General features: G+C 37.9%; 1 protein-coding gene across 2 annotated transcripts; it reads right to left on the bottom strand.

Annotated features, from left to right (window-relative positions):
- Positions 1-3,924: 3,924 nt before the first annotated feature.
- LOC146517849 (uncharacterized) lies at positions 3,925-17,301 on the bottom strand. Of its 2 annotated transcripts, none has more exons than XM_085160294.1 (5): positions 16,898-17,301; positions 16,088-16,223; positions 14,389-14,549; positions 8,228-8,410; positions 3,925-5,601 (listed from the first exon to the last, which is right to left on the bottom strand). In XM_085160294.1, exons 1-5 carry the CDS (start codon positions 16,962-16,964, stop codon positions 5,432-5,434), a joined length of 717 nt encoding a protein of 238 aa, XP_085016420.1. In that variant the 5' UTR covers positions 16,965-17,301; the 3' UTR covers positions 3,925-5,431. The 2 variants fall into 2 exon arrangements, with proteins under 2 accessions (XP_085016420.1, XP_085016419.1); XM_085160293.1 differs by having other exon boundaries at positions 14,389-14,552; positions 16,898-17,299.
- Positions 17,302-17,982: the final 681 nt, after the last annotated feature.

Below are 17,982 nucleotides of genomic sequence, written 5' to 3'. Positions count from 1 at the left end.
TTAGTGTGATTCAGATAGGTTTTTTTAGGGGAGGGGGGTTGTCTTGTCTTTCTTACAGCGACGTAGTATCTGAAATGTACTGAAATGCAACCACCACAATCATCACATCCTCTTATACCACTCACCGCTGTGGTTTCATTGACCTGATGTCATGGTCCAGGTGAGTGCTGCTGGGCCTTCCCACAGAACCAGCGTTTCCACCCCCACTCTAAATAAAGCTCTGTCACTTTTGGTTCCTGTGTCTCCGAGTGCTGCTTGCCTTAGAGTCTGTTTCCACACTGGCCTCTGGCCGTGACATCTGATTAATCTGGATGGTGTTTTTTTTCTCTTCTCAGTCTATATTGTTTCTCATACACAGGTATTCCTGTACATAACCCTACGATCTTCAGTCTAACTTAATCTGCTCTACTTGCCGTGTCGTTTTGCTGTGTCAGTGCCCTTTGACACATTTTCTCTGTTTGGATGTCTGTTAACTTTTTTGTAACAGTAAAGGTAAAAAAAGGCACAAAAAGAGGAAAAGCATCAGTCATGTGATAGAATATGAAAAATATTTTGTGTGGGATATTTTAATATGGTTTAAAGAAATGTAACTTTATTTTCTGGCATTGCAAGTTTCCTTCAGGTCAAATCCGAGGTTAAAGGTCAAATAGAGATTGTTATGGTTCCTAAATTTATGGTTTAAAGAAATCCAACATACAAGATGGCACAACACTGCTGACCTTAACAAGCGAAACAGAGATGAGAGCCCAGCTAAAAGAAACAGAGGAAGAAGTGCATGAACCAAACACATGATGGGCTGTCTGATTCAGGCTTGTCCCTGAAACTAGTTCTGGTAAACTACGTTAAAACCAAAACAGTGCCGCTAAATCCCAACTCAACCTAAATGAAGCTTTAAATGCAACAGAAATATAAAATAGGTACGCAGGTGCAGATCGAGGCGAGGGAGAAATAGACCCTGACACCAGCTGTTAAACATCAAGCTCCGCCTTCTCTGATTTGTTCTCACTGCTGAACAAATCAGAGAAGTGAGAAAGCAGGTTAAAGATGCTAACATAAAAACACAAAATGATGACTGGACCCACACACTGAGGTCACGTATAACAGAGATAATATAACATTTGAACTCTGACAATTACATTTGATAGTTGATGCAGTTTCAGTTCATAGCAGCCCAGTTTCATCAAAATTAGAATAGTTCATGAAGACTGGTCAGCTGAAATCATCACTTGCCTCATGCTCGCCAGAATTCAGGGATCAGAATGGGTTTTATTCATAACTGCTTTCAATTAAAAGCTTTTTGTCTTAGAACTGACCTAGTATCATATAATGAAAACCAGAGCAAACAAACCATTTTAACCTTCAACGACTCGCCTCCTTTTTTGTTTTGTTTTTTGCTGTAAACCACTAAATCGCACCATCCACCAGCACTTACCCTACTTAGTAACTCACCCCAGCACCTGATCCAGCACAAAACAGTTTTTACTAAAGAGAAAATAAGTCATCCTAATCTTAAAAGCTGAGAAGATTTACATCTAAAACTATTGAATTGTTTCAGTTGTAATCCGGGATAATATTAGTCAATTATTTTATTTAGTCTATATTGATTCTGAGCTGCCAGACCCAGACCATCATTAGAAATTAAGTTTTTTTTAACAGTTTAAAAGGCCTGGTATAGAGTTGGGGTCGAAACATCTACCATAGAGCAGGAAAACTGAAAGGAATGTGTGCGGGGGCACCTGTGCACCATTGCATCACGCCTCGCCAGCTAAATCTGTGTAGAGTCCTGTGTTTGGAGTTGTTTGTTGGTGTGTATGGCTGGCAGAGGCAGAGCTGCAGCCGAGTGTGTATAGCAACCGTGACAGAGATAATAAAGGATGCTAAAAAGCATGAAGGTACACCCGGGTCTGCCGTGGATTTCTTCCAGCATGTTTACATCTAAATGTTTCCTCTGATTTTTGTATACAAAATCTGTTCTGTGCAGAGAGTTAGTACAAATAAAAGCTTTCAGTTTTAATGTTTGACTCCTCGTTCAGTTGATGATAAAATATTTTCTGACTTTCAGTAAGTATTTTTGTAGATTTAAATGAAAGAGTTTGACAGAACTGCATGTGGGTTAAATTTCAACAAACACTCCTAAAGACAAAACAGATCAGCAGAGGGCAGCAAAACACCACAACCACTGGTGTTGGCCCTCTTCCTTGGCCTGATTGAGAGGAACAAAAGGACTTCCTGTTTCCTGTCCAGGTATTTGTCCTTTTTGTCCCCCTTCAGCTACCAAGCACAGAAAATGCGGCTCAGATGGATAAAAGACTGCATTTCCTATCCTCAATCTATGTGGTACCATATTCCAAACAAACTCTTTAATAAGGTCGGGGGTTTAGATTTTTTGCTCAGATGTGATTATGAAATATCTAAGATTCCTCTTAAGTTGTCTAGTTTCTATAAGCAAGCTTTGAATTTTGGGAAACTAATTTTCACCCACAATTTTTCACCTCACAATTCTGTGTTGTGGAATAATAGGGTTATAGTCATCAATAAGAAGTCCTTATTTAAATCAGACTGGTATGATAGTGGTGTATGTTTTGTTGTTGATCTGCTTGATACAAACGGAAACTTGCTATCTTATGAAGAATTTATTGATAAGTATAAAATAGACGTTTCATTTAATAATTATAATAAGGTTTGTAAAGCACTACCCACACCGTTGTTAAATCTTATCATAAATACTTTAAAGTATTCACTAATAAGAACATGCTTACCTTCACTGACGATAGGTAATACCTCAATAAAGGACAAACAATTTAATAATAAGTTAATCTCTAATACCTTTAAGCAAATAGTATTCTGCAACTACAATGTCAATGTCAGACATGATCTTGATAGCATGTTGAAAGAAAAGTCATTTTCTTTTTACCTAAAATACCCACTTGCGCCTAAAATGAAAGAAACACACTTCAGAATCATATCCGGCATTTATCCAGTTGGAGAATTCCTGTATAAAAGGTTTAATTTTGAGGCCGACTCTTGTGCTTTCTGTTCTTCCAATCCAGAAACACTAGAGCATCTTTTTTTTCACTTGTCAGTATGTTAATGCTTTTTGGTTTGTAATACACTGTTGGGTTTCACTCAGAATGTCCAATATACCTTCCTTCACATCTAAGGATGTTCTTTACTTTATGGACAATCTGGATTCTGAAATCTCAGATGTTGTCAATTTTGTAATAGTGCTATGTAAATTTTTTATTCATTTATGTAAGTGGAAGAATGCCTCTCCTATGTTTACCGTCTTCTTGAATTACTTTTGTCAGTATTTTAAGTCACTTAAGCTTATTTTGAATATGAATAAAAAAACTGCTGCACTATACTGTAAAAATCACAAAATACTTGCTATTCTAATTTTCCTGCCTGTGTCAAATGGTCTATGTTCCTTATTACTTTACCCTAGAAACTTATATCTTCTCCCTGTAAAGTTATAATGACTTGCTTCACCATCTTTATAATGTAAATTGTTACAATTCTGGTCTGTTTCCTTGACTTGTTTTGTATATGAAAATTTCTTTCAATAAAAAAAAAAAAAAGACGTATTGTTGTTCTAGTTAGCAATTAGCCTATAGCCTATAGTTCAGCATCGCCTCACTCAAAACGCGCGATGGGTGCTTCGACTTACAAAAATGTTCGACTTACGAAAGACCCTCGGGAACAAATTAATTTTGCAAGTCGGGGTTCCATATTCAAGCATCAGCAATAGAAAAAAAATCCTCAAAACCAGAAAAATACACAGGAAATATCAACAAGAAAAAGGAAGACAGCGAGAGAGAGAAAAACACTATAAATCTTATTTTGGGTCAAGAAACTTCTAAAGAATTGTTATTTTTTTATGATTTGACCAATAGGTCACTTTAAAATGTCTAATTCTTCCATTACCTCTTAGAGATGCAGTGGGAGAAATGTGTGTAGTTCATGCACACATTAACATCCTAATTCATCTGCTATCATTCACGTATTGCATTATGAATAAACACACTGCAGTATGACCATCATTAATAATATTCAAGAACCAAAAACTGAGGAAAAAAGAAAATATACACTTTAATGAACATCACAATAAAGTATCACAATAAAGTATTTTTTCTCCACAAAATTTAAATATGACTAACCAAAAATATATAAAAAACAAATAAACAGTATTCCTACATACACAGTTTAGACAAAAGGAAAGTATACTACAAAGTGTTTTTGGATTAAAATACTTCTTACATCAATGGTCTAAACTACAAACATGTGACCTTGCATCCCTTTCATTAACTGACAGATGGTGTCTGCAGAGAAGCGACTGACGCACACTGAAATGTAAGAGTCTAAACAAAGAAAGATGATGAGATTTTCACAGAACGTCAAAATGTAAACTGGCACACGAGTTTGTGACTGTACTGCTGGGTCAGCAGATTCACAAGAAAAAGGTCACATCTGTAAATGATGTTCAAGTAATTTCAGTCAACAGAAAGCAAAAGTGATGGCTCTTTTTCCATAACAACAGTGAAACAACACACGAACAAACCCTCACTCGTACGGGGCACTTTAAACAATACCAAAAAGAATAATAACTTCTAACAGGTTCGATGGCAGCATTTTAAAAAAAACTGCACGCTGCAAAACATCGAGGCTCATTTGAGTGAAGCTGTTATTAAGATAGCTGAGTAAATGTGACAACATTTTGTGACTCAAATGGATCAATAAATTGAATAAAATTAGATAAAATGCTTTAAAATATTTTTCTTTTAAGTTCCATGCATGCTTTTTGTAGGCACAAGTCTTTCTCATATTTAACACGTGCTCATCGAGTTGATGTTTGGTTCACTGAACATAAAAGACTCCTTTGGTAAACCTCGCAGTGCATTTTGGCTCAGTCCTGTTTTTAACAAAGCTGGGACTTTATGTAAAACTGAATCATTACTGGAACATCGCTAAAAGATCTAGAGTGTGTTTTAGAACAGGAAACGGAGCACTCGGGAAAAGACAGAGATCAAACAAAGTCATATTTCTAATGCAGGAAATCACAATAGTTGTCTAAAGGCACTGCATTTTCCATAATAGAATTTAAATAGTGACATAAGCCGGAAAAATTGCTTTACACAAAAGCACAAAGGAAAAAAAATCAATATCTGTTATCACTTAGCACAGTTCTGTAAAGGAAATCATAACACGGACTCAGTAAAACTATCCAAGTTTAAAAGAGGCGAGACCACCAAGCTTGATATGAGCATGAAGTTACATGACGCAGGTCACTGCCATATATCAGTGAAAGCAACATTAAGGCTAAACTAATATATATGTATTCCTGAAATGATAAATATTGCACTTTGTTCCCATGTAACGTGACTTACATGCGAGTACAGGGTCTCAAAGCACTTCCTGATGTCCATGATCCAGCCTAGTGTGGTGATGAAGCAAAATCTGGATTATATGCAGGCTGAGCAAGAAAGTCTGGAGTTGCAGGTGGAGCACTGGGCTTCGGCTGGGGGTACGGTGGCTGGGGGTATGCTGGCTGCTGGGGCATGAACGCAGCCTGGCCATAAGGCATCGGAGGATAGGCAGGACTGACTGGAAAGTGAAAAAGGAGCTTACATGAGACTGAACATGCAGACAGCACTAAAAAAGTAACCACAACTGCAGTTCTGTAGAATAAGAAGAAATATTATATTTAAAAAAAAAAGTCTCTGGCAGTAATGGATGTGTTTATTTGTGTTTATTTTCAATGATTCATCAACTTTACTTTAGCCAGTCGCAGTATTTTACACAACATGACTCACAGAAACAAGCTAGGGGGCCTAGGGGCTAAATCAACTTCTGTAGAAATATTTTGTACATTGTACTATTAATTAGGGCTGCCACGATTAGTCAACTTGTCACGATTACATCGACTATCAAAATCGTCGACGACTGATTTAATAGTCGACGCGTCGTTTGAAGCTTTGTAAGATCCCAAAAGACGCAGGAATAAGTAGTAGGATTTAAGAGTGTAATAACAGACTGAAACAGAAGATGGCAGCACTGCATGTACAAGGATGCCAGCTGCCGTTAAACCCCGAAGAAGAAGAAGAAGCTGTGTCCCAGAATTCATAGCGCAGCCCAGCTCAGTTTCCAACAATGGCAGCAGCTAGTTAGTTTTAATATTACTCTTATTATTCTTTCTGGGTCACAAAATAAACGTTTAACATATTTTCTGGCGAGAATGTAGCTGTGTAAACCTCAAATATCTGCTCAGTTTATCAAGACACCACATATTTTCAAAAGCGCTCCGACGTTTTCGGAGACGTCTGTTAGCTACTAGCTCGATAGCTAGCCGGGGGCTAGGCTCACTAGACCCCGTGAGAACACCGGACTCCCGCAGATCGTTTTCAAACCCACCGCCGTCTTTCGCTACTCAGGTTAAACATATATAAGTCACTTAGATAACTTAAAAATGTTATTGTTTGGCTTTTTTTTAGTATTCTATTTGTTCCTGAGTAAATCGGTTTGGCTGAGATTAAAGTTATAGTTTTTACACAGCTGAATAAACATCAAGCAGACAACTGATTATCAGAAGTGTGAGATGCTGGAGAATTTACTCCGGTGTCCTGTTATATTTTAGATAGCAAGGAGTTTATTAAACTTCACCAAAACAATCTGCAAATTTCATTAAAATTTAATAAACTATCATCTTGTCTTTATTTTTAGTTAGCGCATACCTTAAACACTTAAAGCTGTAAGCTAATGATAGTTATATAAGAGCAGATGCTGCTGGTGCAATAAGCTGTAGTTTTACGTCCAATGGATGATGATCTGATTAGTCAAATAATCGGTGACTAGTCGACTATCAAAATAATCGTTTGTGGCAGCCCTACTATTAATATTTCCACAGATGCACAGTTCTGGGTTTCAAAGCCTACCTTTCACCTGGTTGTTTATTCTGCAAACAAATATATTCTCTTTAGTTAAATACGGGCCACTTTTCCAGGAAGCATTTTCAAAAAACCAAGTTTAAAAATAAACTGAGTTGATTCACTTTGAGATAACTCTGAGTTTCCTGTTTCAGAACAGCTGATCAGATTTAGTTCAATCAAGAGTATATTCACCCAGAGTTAAGCATCTGCATTAGTAAAGGAAGAAAGCCACATCAGTGGAGCTGTGGCATCACGATTCACCATGGCAACAGGTAAATAAAGAGCATGAGAAATATGAAGACCACTCAGTACTGAGCAGGATATTGATCGTCTCTCTTTCATCATCACTTTTAATGTCTGCTGGAAAGCTGGAATCCAAATGTTGCATTTGATTTTTAAATCAATCTTTTCTAATTATTCAGCGGTAACCTGACAGGGACAAAATGTAGGGACCAGGAACTGATGATAAAAATCTACAGAAACTCATTAGACACAGTTCACTGATGGATCTGTGATATTAGTTACCCAGACAGCAACAGACTCCACCTTCAAGTCAGTTTATTAAATGAAAACCTGCCTTCACAGCAGGTTATGACCATTTTGTTGTTTGAATAATTATTCTCTAAACATTTCTTTCTTTTTTCTTTTCCTTTTTTGTGTTTCTGCCATTACTGGATAGAAATGCATAATGAGATTCTCAGAAAAAATGTTCCCCAGTTTAATCTGATCTGATTTCAGCCTTCACTGACAGATAATGGCTCTTACAGCCATAGCACTATCACATTTAACTGAAAAAAAGCAAGGCAGCTTCCTGAGTCTTTAATGAATGTAAAATAACATCAGTAGAGACAAACATGTTATAAGAAAAGTCTCAGCTTTTGCAAGGAAACTGGCTGACAGTCTGAAAACATTACTGCCTAAGTTATAGACTATATCGATTTTATTCTGAGCTGATCATAAAACAGTGATGTAATCGCTGTCATCGCTTATTCATGGCTGTCAAAGCGCTCACGTTAATTACACAAAATAGCAAAACATCCCATAGCGTTTCGGTTTCTGTAAAAGTGTACACTTCCACGCTGTGAACGCTGACAGCGACTTTATGAATAAGAAAATGACTCAGTGTGTCACACAAGTGGTTCAGGTCCAGCAGGACGGGAGGAGTCAGAGAGAAGCTCAGGGTCTGTTCCCAGTAACTAACAGAAAACAGGAGTTTCTCTCAGCTCGCAGTTAACAAACTCAGACTCGTTAGCTAAACCTGCTTCCTGGAATAGAGCTCAAGGCAAATCATAAACCACACTCACTGGCTTCCTGATAAGATGGCGGTGGTCCAACTGTGAATGGCTGTCCATGGTAGGGCGGTGTGAGGATGGGCTGAGCTGGGTAGCCAGGCTGGGGTAGATGGTGGGGCATTTCCTGGTAGGATTCAGAGGGCCCAGGTGCTGCCGTTGGATGCTGAGGAGTGTTGCTGACCTGGGTAGTGGCCTCTATCACAGGTGTAAGCAAATAAGTAACAAAAAGTTAGAAATGGAGAAACATGCTACATATTATCCATATTATTGTTATTTATAGGTAATATTCTAATAAAGATTCAAAAATACATTTTTACCAAAGGAAGGAGAAGAGCAAATGGTGCACTTTGAGTTAAGATACATCATTTATCATCCTCTCCTTAAGGTCTGCATCAAAGAAACTAAACATGATGTCGTTTGCTTATTGAATATACACAGATTTACACTTTTGAAGTTTACAGAGACTCAAAGAAACTCTTTTTATCATCGTCAGAGTGTAAACTGATCTCTGTGTAAGGACAGTGAAAATGAAAAGGCACTGCTTAGAACAGGAAAAAAGAAAACTTGTGGAAAACAAGGTGTCTTTAAACAGGGGGTGTCATCACAACCACTTCCTGTAAATGACGTGGGGTTGTCATGGAAACAATGAGTCACACAGGGTGGAGCTCTGACATTCCTGGATTTGATCCCATCATGCAGCGGCTTAAGCCAAAGATGCCACATTGTGTTCCTCACTTTATTGTAGCCTCTCTGCCAGAAGAATTTCCCCTAACGGCAAAACATTTACGAGCTGGCAAAACATTTACGAGCTGACCAAACTGACAGGAAGTCGGAAATGTAAAAATGGTTGACTGTAAATACTGACAAAAGTCAGCTAAAGTACCGATTTGCAAAACAGAAATGTGTTTATTTGACACGACAAACTGTTGGTTGAACATAATTTAATCATGTTACGCATTTCCATGTAATTACATCACGTTATGTACAATAACCCAGTCTTTCTCATGTCACATGAACACATTTACATAAAACTAACAAGTAGTAATGATTTAAAAACATAAACACTATATGTACATGTTAAATGAACACATGGGATCTAACCAGCACTAAGGGGGTTAAATTAAGATTAAGACATGGTCTATTTATAGAAGTCTAGAGACTCAGAGTTAAATATTCATGTGTGAGGACAATCATGCATTTATGAGTGAATAAACTTTGGAGGCCACCGAACATGCTGTTACACTCTGAACCTGAGAAGTAGATGGACCTGTGATTGTAGGTTGCACATACATCTGAGCTGTTTTTCAGATGTTTTTGACTAACATGTTTATTGACGGGGGATATCGATTCTGACATGTCTTAAAAGAAATGCAAAACAACAGCCTATTAATGGGGCTGGTCACAACCAAGCAACAAGAAATCCTTACAGCAACCTAAGTGTTTACTGCTCAGAGGTAGATCTGCAGATTCTTTGCACCGATCACATTTCGTGTACAGCGTAAAAACAACACTAGGAACTACAGGCAAGGCACAGCCTGCTTATTTAAATAAAAAAGAAATTTTGTCCCAAGTAGAAGGGACCAGAAAAAGCAAATTCAGCAATCATTTGATGGGCAGGGGTGGAGATTAGGAATGTAGAATTATTTAAATGACATTGAAAATGCATGCTTCTCCAACAGATCATAAAGCAGAGCACTACCAAAATCCCAGCGCTACACCTTACGCCTGATCGCCAATCACAGCTGTTCACTGCATCGTAGCCTGGAGGAGTAACACTACATCAAAGACAGGCAACAGACGGTCAAAACAAAAATCAAATGTCTGGAGCAGCAGAAAGCGAGCTTGCTTCCAAAAGCAGGTCTGCTGTTTTGGATTTAGAACAATCATGTTAACCAAGAAGAAATCATCTGCGAAGAGTAGATTTGTGTCAGGACCACAAAGCAGCACAGCAAACTTATTCAACCACCTGGAAACACACCTGCAAGGTGAAGTAAAAAAAATGCAATTGTTGCTAAGGTTAATCATCCAACATCAACTCAGATGTACATAAAAGCGAACCTGTACAGCTCTTCGTGGTATCGCTAGCGCTCACAAAGAAGCACAATCTCATTTGGCCAAGGTAAGTAGTTAAGGCTTTAGGTAATATAGCACATTTAAAAACAGAAAGTTTGCCCAAAGTGAATAATGCCTATAATGAAAAAAGAAGAGGGCCAAGGATTAAGCCCTGGGGCACCTCACAAGAAAGTGGGGCTGAGGTGGACTTTTTCAACATTAACACTGAAAGTTCTGCGACTCAAATATGAATGAAGAAAATCCAGTGCAGCACCTTTGATGCCAACCAGGTGTTCCACATGGGAGATAAGAATATTGTGGTCAACAGCATCAAACGCTGCAGTAAGATCTAAAAGCACGAGAATGACCGAAATTCCACAATCAGTAGCTAAAAAGAAAAACACGTAAAAGTGCTGTTTCAGTGGAGTGTAGCTGTTTAAAACCAGACTGAAAAACTTCCATCATACCATTAGCATCTATATTCAGATGGATAAAAACTATTTTTTCCAAATAACTTTGAGAAGAATGGAACTTTTGAAATGAGGGGTCAGCGCCAGGTTTTTGTTAATAAATGGTTTACAACTGCATGTTTAAAACCATCAGGAACCACACTGGAAGTAATACTGCTATTTATAATAGCGAGGACTGAGGTTCCAATAGAAGGGAAAACGTCTTTAAAGAGCCGTGCAGGAATAAAACATCCATGGGAATAACCTTTCCAAAGTGCCAATGCGGGCACTATATGCAAAGCATCCAAGGGGAAAGAGATTAAGCTCTAAGATCTGTTGAGTACTTTGCTATGAGTTTCCATCACGCAGATACCAAGAATGGAGTGAAAGAATTTATGTTTTACTTTTAGGAAATGAATAAATATCTTATTTGTCTGCAATTAAGTTTTATTTAAGAAGACTATAGCACAATGGGGAAAGCAGGGCTGTGTTGATGTAATTTTGCATTAAGTTTTTGTACAATTTTCTTTAAACTTACGTAATGTTTTTGCTCAAAGAGAGGCACTGAATTTAAATGAATGATGAGTAACAGCTTTATTACAGCACACATATGCACATGAAATCTGTGTTATGTGATGTCTCTAAATTTATTATGAATATTTTAAGGCCTAATTTAGTTTATATTGAATAATCGTGATAATAATAATCCTAAAATTGGGCAAAATGATAAGGATTAGCATTTTGCCTATAATTGCGCAGCCTTAGGGGTTTTGCAATTTCATTACTCTCAAGAAGTGACAAAGTGATGAAAACACAAGGATTCCTTGCACAGGACATGGTATTCAACTTCCTACTGAAAATAACAACTGTAAAAAACAAACAAACAAAATTCCCTTTCATTATTAAAATCTATAAAATCTTAGTCTGCATTTTATCCAGCATTACATAATCCTTATTGCTATTAGCATAATTGCTATTAGCATTATTGCTGCTATTATTGCTATTAGCATTATTGCTGCTATTAGCATTATTGCTATTAGCATTATTGCTGCTATTATTGCTATTAGCATTATTGCTGCTATTATTGCTATTAGCATTATTGCTATTAGCATTATTGCTGCTATTATTGCTATTAGCATTATTGCTATTAGCATTATTGCTGCTATTATTTCTATTAGCATTATTGCTGCTATTATTGCTCCTCGTAAATAATAGAATCATTACAGCTATGCTGTGTCTAACAGGTTTGAAATATTGACAATGATTCTGGCTACAGAGACAATACTCAGTAGGATCAGTTAACTGCTGGCTCTGATCTTTTCATGTCATTTGAGAAAAAACAAAATAAAGATGCTAGAGTTCAAAGCCCCACACAGCTGTTTCTGAGCGCCTTAAAGTTGGTATTTGAAAAATTGATACGGCTTCGCTCAAAGAATTTAAAGCGCTCAGAATAAGCACAAGCAAAAATCAAGTAAAGACATGACCCCTGAAGTGGAAAAAACAAAAACCACACCAGCATCAAACTTTGGCACAAACTCGAAACAGCAATTATCTCTGATGATGTGTTGACTCATTGCCCTGTGGCATGTACGCTCACCAAGAACACCAATGGAAGGCAAAACCTCGTCAAACACCAATAAGGAGCTGAAAAGTTTACAAAGCCTCCAATACTGCAGTGATTCTGAAACATTAGGTCAGGGGAGGCTCTGTATCTCAGTTGTGTTTCTTGTCAGACCAAACTGCTGAGGTAATAAAAGTCATGTGGTAGGTGAGCCAACAGTCTACAAACGAGGCCCTCATGGTCTCAGACAAATGCTCCAACTCACCAGTCAATCACTGCAATGTATGAGAAATCACCCAAATGTCAGACTCACACTAACAGGTCCTTGTTCACATGAAGTCTTCCAAGTACTTCATTCATTTGACTGAGCCGGGAACTTTAGGTTTTTGCATGTTGCATCACACAGGCAGGAGGTGAAATCCAGCATCACTAATCTTTTTCAGTGTTTGACATGTTTTGTCCTGCAAGGCTCCGACTTACTGTGAATATGGCTCTATTCACAGGAACTCAGCAGTCTCTTCTAGTTGACTAACAGGTTTGTTCTAGAAGACAGATACGTTTCACAGGTTTCAGCAGCTGAGTTACTGAAGACTAGAATGAGAAGTTTTGCCGACAGAAAGCAGATTTGTTTAAATAATCATTGACTCGTCAACTAATCAAAGGAATTAAGATTAGTCGGCTATGAAAATAATCGTTAGTTGCAGCCCTACCAGTGAGTAAAGATAATCACATTATTGTCTTTGTGGACTTTTTCATCTCTGATAAAAGACATCGAGAGGATGAAACTTTGACAGTTAAAAAAAAAGAAAGTCAACAGCTACTGATGAAAGTTTAATTGGCATTTTCATAGGGTTTTCTCTTTTAGCCACTATAAAAACAAATGAGACATTTGTTTGATGACAGCATTGAAGTGCAGACAACGAGGATAAGACACGCTTGGAGGGAGGAATTGGGCATAGAAATATCAGAATCAACGTGGGACAAATGCCTATCAAAAATTCATTCCTGCTCTGTTAACAGCAAACATCAATTAATACAATTTAAAATTGTCCACCGGCTACATTATTCCAAAGTTTGGCTACACAAAATTTATCCTTCAACTTCCCCCATATGTGACAGATGTAAAACATCAGAGAGCACATTGGCTCACGCTTTCTGGCATTGCCCCTCATTGACCAATTTTTGGTCCAAAATATTTGATTGGTACTCTAAAGCTTATGGGATTTCCATCTCGTTTTTGGCTGTGTACGTTCCAGAACTATCCCTGTGACTGTGCGGGTGCCAATCGACCTCGGAATGATGATTGCGAAAAGACTTATTCTAAAGGAATGAAAGTCCGCTGCTCCTCCCTCCTTCAGCGTCTGGCTCAATGATATGTTATCAGTCATTCAACTGGAAAAAGTTCGATACCTGCAGCAAATGTTTTCTCAAAATCCTGGACTCCGTTTTGTACTCACCTGGAGAAAGCTCACGTTGTATAAACATGTACCATGGCACTGCAATTTCCCTGTTTATTGCATATTCATGACATTTAATTCATTATGGATACTGGTAGTTTCTAATTTTAATGTTTTCTTTCTTTTGTCTTTCCCTATTGATTATTATTATTGTGCTATTTCTTGTCCTATCATCTCAGCGCCTGAGCTGTATTTGTTTGTTGAGGGGTTTTCTATGCTGAAAAAATTAAAATAAAATATTGGAAAACAAATGAGGTGCCTTAAACTCCGTCATGCCACAGTGCCTACTCTTACGTTTAAGGCATCAATGCATGAAAAGTGTGTTTTGAGAGCTTGAAATATTCTGTAAATACCAAAACGCACAAAACAACAGCCTTCAGATCTATATCGAAGGCCTTGACTATACTTTGTGTAGGTTTGAGTAAAGTAAAATCCGTCATCAGAGAAAGCGTGTGAGAATCTGTTCGTGTATCTGTGACTGCCAATATTTTTTGACTGCAATAACGCTACATTACAATGCACCAACTGTAGTAAATGTAAAGGTGCCTTCCAGAAGTTTCACACGAATGACTAAAGTCGTCTTTGCTCACAACAGAGTCCAGTCAAGGTTTAAAGCATCACCCAAATTAAAGTACTAGTTCTAGTAAAACTTACCACGTTTGTTGCACAGCTTGTACAGGCAGCAGCTGGGGCAGACGCAGCAGCAGAAGATGAGGAACACAAAGGGGATGATGCTCATGCCAACAATGAGAATGAGTAATGTTTTGTTGTTGATAGCAGTTAACTGATCCTGAAAAGATTTGTCAGCATCTTCGCTGCTGAAAAAGAAGCAAAGTAAGGATTATGCCCGAAACAAAATAGGAAAAAAACAAAAATAAAACAAAGTATTACAGCTAATTTTCAAAACTTCCAACTATGCAACAACTCCTCGTGCTATAGTTGTGTCTGCTACATTTTTTGCAACACTGACTGAAAAACAGGTGTAGGTATGTTATCTTCCAACAACCAGCACACAGCATGCAAAAGCCCTTTTTCTACCCCGATACCCTGTCAGTCCTCCAGCGAGTAAGCAAAGCAGCACACTGATGGATGTTATGTGAATGAAGGCCTTCGTTTCAGTCTACACTTTGGCTTTATGCTGATGGCCGTGCGCAGGAAGACATCGCGTCCTGTTTTTGAACAGCTACATTACTGCACAGGTGGCCTTAAACACATTTATACTGGGAGAAAAGAGAGATTTAAAAAGAAATCACCAGAGATAGGCAGTAACGCGTTACTGTAATCTGATTACCTTTTTCAGGTAACGAGTAAAGTAAGGGATTACTATTGCAAAAACGGTAATTAGATTACCGTTACTTTCCCGTAGGAACGCTGCGTTACTGCGTTACTAAAACCGTGATTTTTTTTTGCGAGAATGTCTCATGACAGTGACGTAAGCGAGTGCGACGTTTGTGACAACAGCTGTGTGCAGATCAACAATGGATCATATATCGAGTGCAGAGAGAGTATGAGCGTGCAGCGTTTAAAGCGTGGAAGTACTGACCTTACTTTGAGTTTGATTCCATAAAAAGTGACAAAAACATTAGTGTCCGTTGTGCGTGGGAAGAAAACTTCTTTTTACAGCGAAAAAAACCCCTAAACTTCCAAGCAAGCACCGAGTAGCTATGACGTAATGGGAAACTCACGGAGAAACTCGCGGATTCTTCCACTGACCGCTGCGGCACACCTGCACCAGGGTAAACCTCCGCCTACCCCACTCCTGCTTTACAGGTGAAAATAGAGCAACAGGACCGCTAGTCTTTGACTTTATTTATTTTCTGCTGTGTTTTACTTGCATCTATTTGAAAGAGTGAGTGTAAACACACAAAAAAATATTTTATTTCATGTGCTGGAATGTGCAGAAAATAAGTTTAAATGTTAAACAAATTTCTTCCAGTCAGAGAATGTTGCATATAATTTAATTTTTGCTTGATGCATAAAGTTAAAAGATTAAAACTAATAAAACAAGTTTTAAAAAGGACTTTTCAATTTGATTACATTTTGTGTGATGATTATGCAGAAAAAGTAGAATTGGGCTGAAAGATCTATCGCTTTATCACCTATTCAGGTTGTAAATCGTGTTTTTAAAAAGTAACTAAGTAACTAAGTAATTAATTACTTTTGAAAATAAGTAATCAGTAAAGTAACGGGATTACTTTTTGGGGAAGTAATCAGTAATTAGTTACTGAGTACTTTTTTCAAGTAACTTGACCAACACTGGAAATCACTTTCTAAAATAGGAAATTGTTAATTTTACACAAACTAGCTAAATGCAGGTTTTTTTGTGGATTGCAGATTGAAAATGAAAACATACCACTCTTCTTGGTGATCTTCGTCAAAGCGTTTTGAAGAATCTAAACAACAATATCTGCTGTTGCAGTCCCCACAGCAAAATTTTCTGTGGCATTTCTGGGCTTCCGTACCACTGTAGGCCAGGCAGTCATCCCCTGCTGTAACAGAACAGACCGAGAAAATCAGAGAGGGGCAGCAAAAGTTAGCTCGTTTCAGGTCAATCAATTAGTTATTAAAATTAACTTTTCAGCACTGCAACATTTTGACTTTTAGGGAATCGGTGATTCACTGTCACTGTAGCTCTTGGTGGTGTTTAAGTGTACTACGCTGTACAGAGGTGATGTTTTCACACACTTATCTATGCTCAGCCCTGAGTTTGAAACCCTGCTGCTTCCACTTGGTGGTCTCTGAATGATGTAGTTTGTACTGATGCTAAATGATCGTTCACACGTTTCTTGTTAATTAGCGGGCAGCTCGAGTGACCAGAATATACTGGATAAAAAAATATAACCTAAAACATGTGAAAATAGCCACCGACACTGACTGATTGTATATTCTTTTTTAAATGACTTTTATGGGTCTGTAACAAACTAATCCTACAGTGTTATTAAAAGGTTAAAACACAAGCTGTAACTTAAAAAACAAAAGAAAAGAAAAGATGTCTTGATGAGTTTTATGGCCTTTCATAAAAATGAAAAGTTTTCGGATACTTAGACGCTACGTCACTGACTTCGCCCTAAACGTGGTCTGAAGTAACATCACAGACTGCTTGATGGTCAGCGGCTACAAGAAAACACAGCGGCCGTTTAAGGATGAACATAATTAAACTTACCGGATACACAAGGGGACAGGATCACAAACAGAGCCAGCACGACTGCACAACACAGGCCTGACGCCATGTCCGTGTGTAAAACTTTCCCGGATTCACTCACGGACCCGGGAATCTTCCCCGACAGTTACCCTGATCCGCACAGACTGCTGCACAGATCGTCTATACACGAAGCCGCCTCACTCAGTTCGTGTTCCAGCCCACTGACACACTCATTCCACGGACTGTGCAGAATCGCGGGTCTGTAAACACATCATTACACACGGTTACACCATAGACGGTATGAAACCGGTTACGAGCTGCGAACAAAAAGTCTTTTAAGGAATTGTTAACAGAAATGTTTAAAGGGACGAGGCTGCAGACACGAGCGGACCTCCTCAGAGGAAGTTATTCTTCCCTCTTGTCGTCTTTTTCCGGTGAGTTATTGAGCTGATGAAAAAAAACAAAACTTTTTTCCCTCTTTTTTACAATTTAAATTAATGTAAAAATTATTGCGTATTTTATTTATTCGGGTATCCGAATATTAATATTACCCAGTGCTAACTAGCTTGAATACCAGTAATTATTTTACACTATCTTATTACTTTGCATTTTAAAAAATAGTTTACAGACTTGTAATTCGCAATATTTCAGAAATATTGTACATTTAACTCCTTGGTGTTTCTGACAAACCACCACAGTGAAATGCATTTTTACCTAACAGTTAAATCATAAGTCAATATTACATTTTGGACAACTTGTTTTTAAATTTTAATATTTTGCCTGTAGTAGTATTTTTATAGTACAGTGTAAATGTTTTGAGCCACTTGTCATTTCATTATGTTGGGGAAATGGGTGTAGTGATGTTTTTGAAAAAGTGCTTACACATGTGCAAGTATACAGCATATAAGGCAAAAATAATGTCTGTATAATTTAAATTATTCTTCAGTACAGCCTGAAATAAGGCAGCTTTCATGTAAAGCTCTGCAGGCTTGAAGGACATTCAAAACTTTTATTTGCATGTTGGTGCTTTTTGTTCTGTTCTCAGTCAAGATGCTCCCACACTGCTAACCAGGAATGCTTTTACTGCCTTGACAGTGTACTTGCCA

The sequence above is a fragment of the Neolamprologus multifasciatus genome, chromosome 5 (genome assembly GCF_963576455.1).
Source record: "Neolamprologus multifasciatus chromosome 5, fNeoMul1.2, whole genome shotgun sequence".
In the NCBI taxonomy this organism is placed as follows: Eukaryota; Metazoa; Chordata; class Actinopteri; order Cichliformes; family Cichlidae; genus Neolamprologus; species Neolamprologus multifasciatus.
The sequence above is the reverse complement of the archived record's forward strand: the minus strand, read 5'-3'. Positions and strand labels throughout refer to the sequence as shown.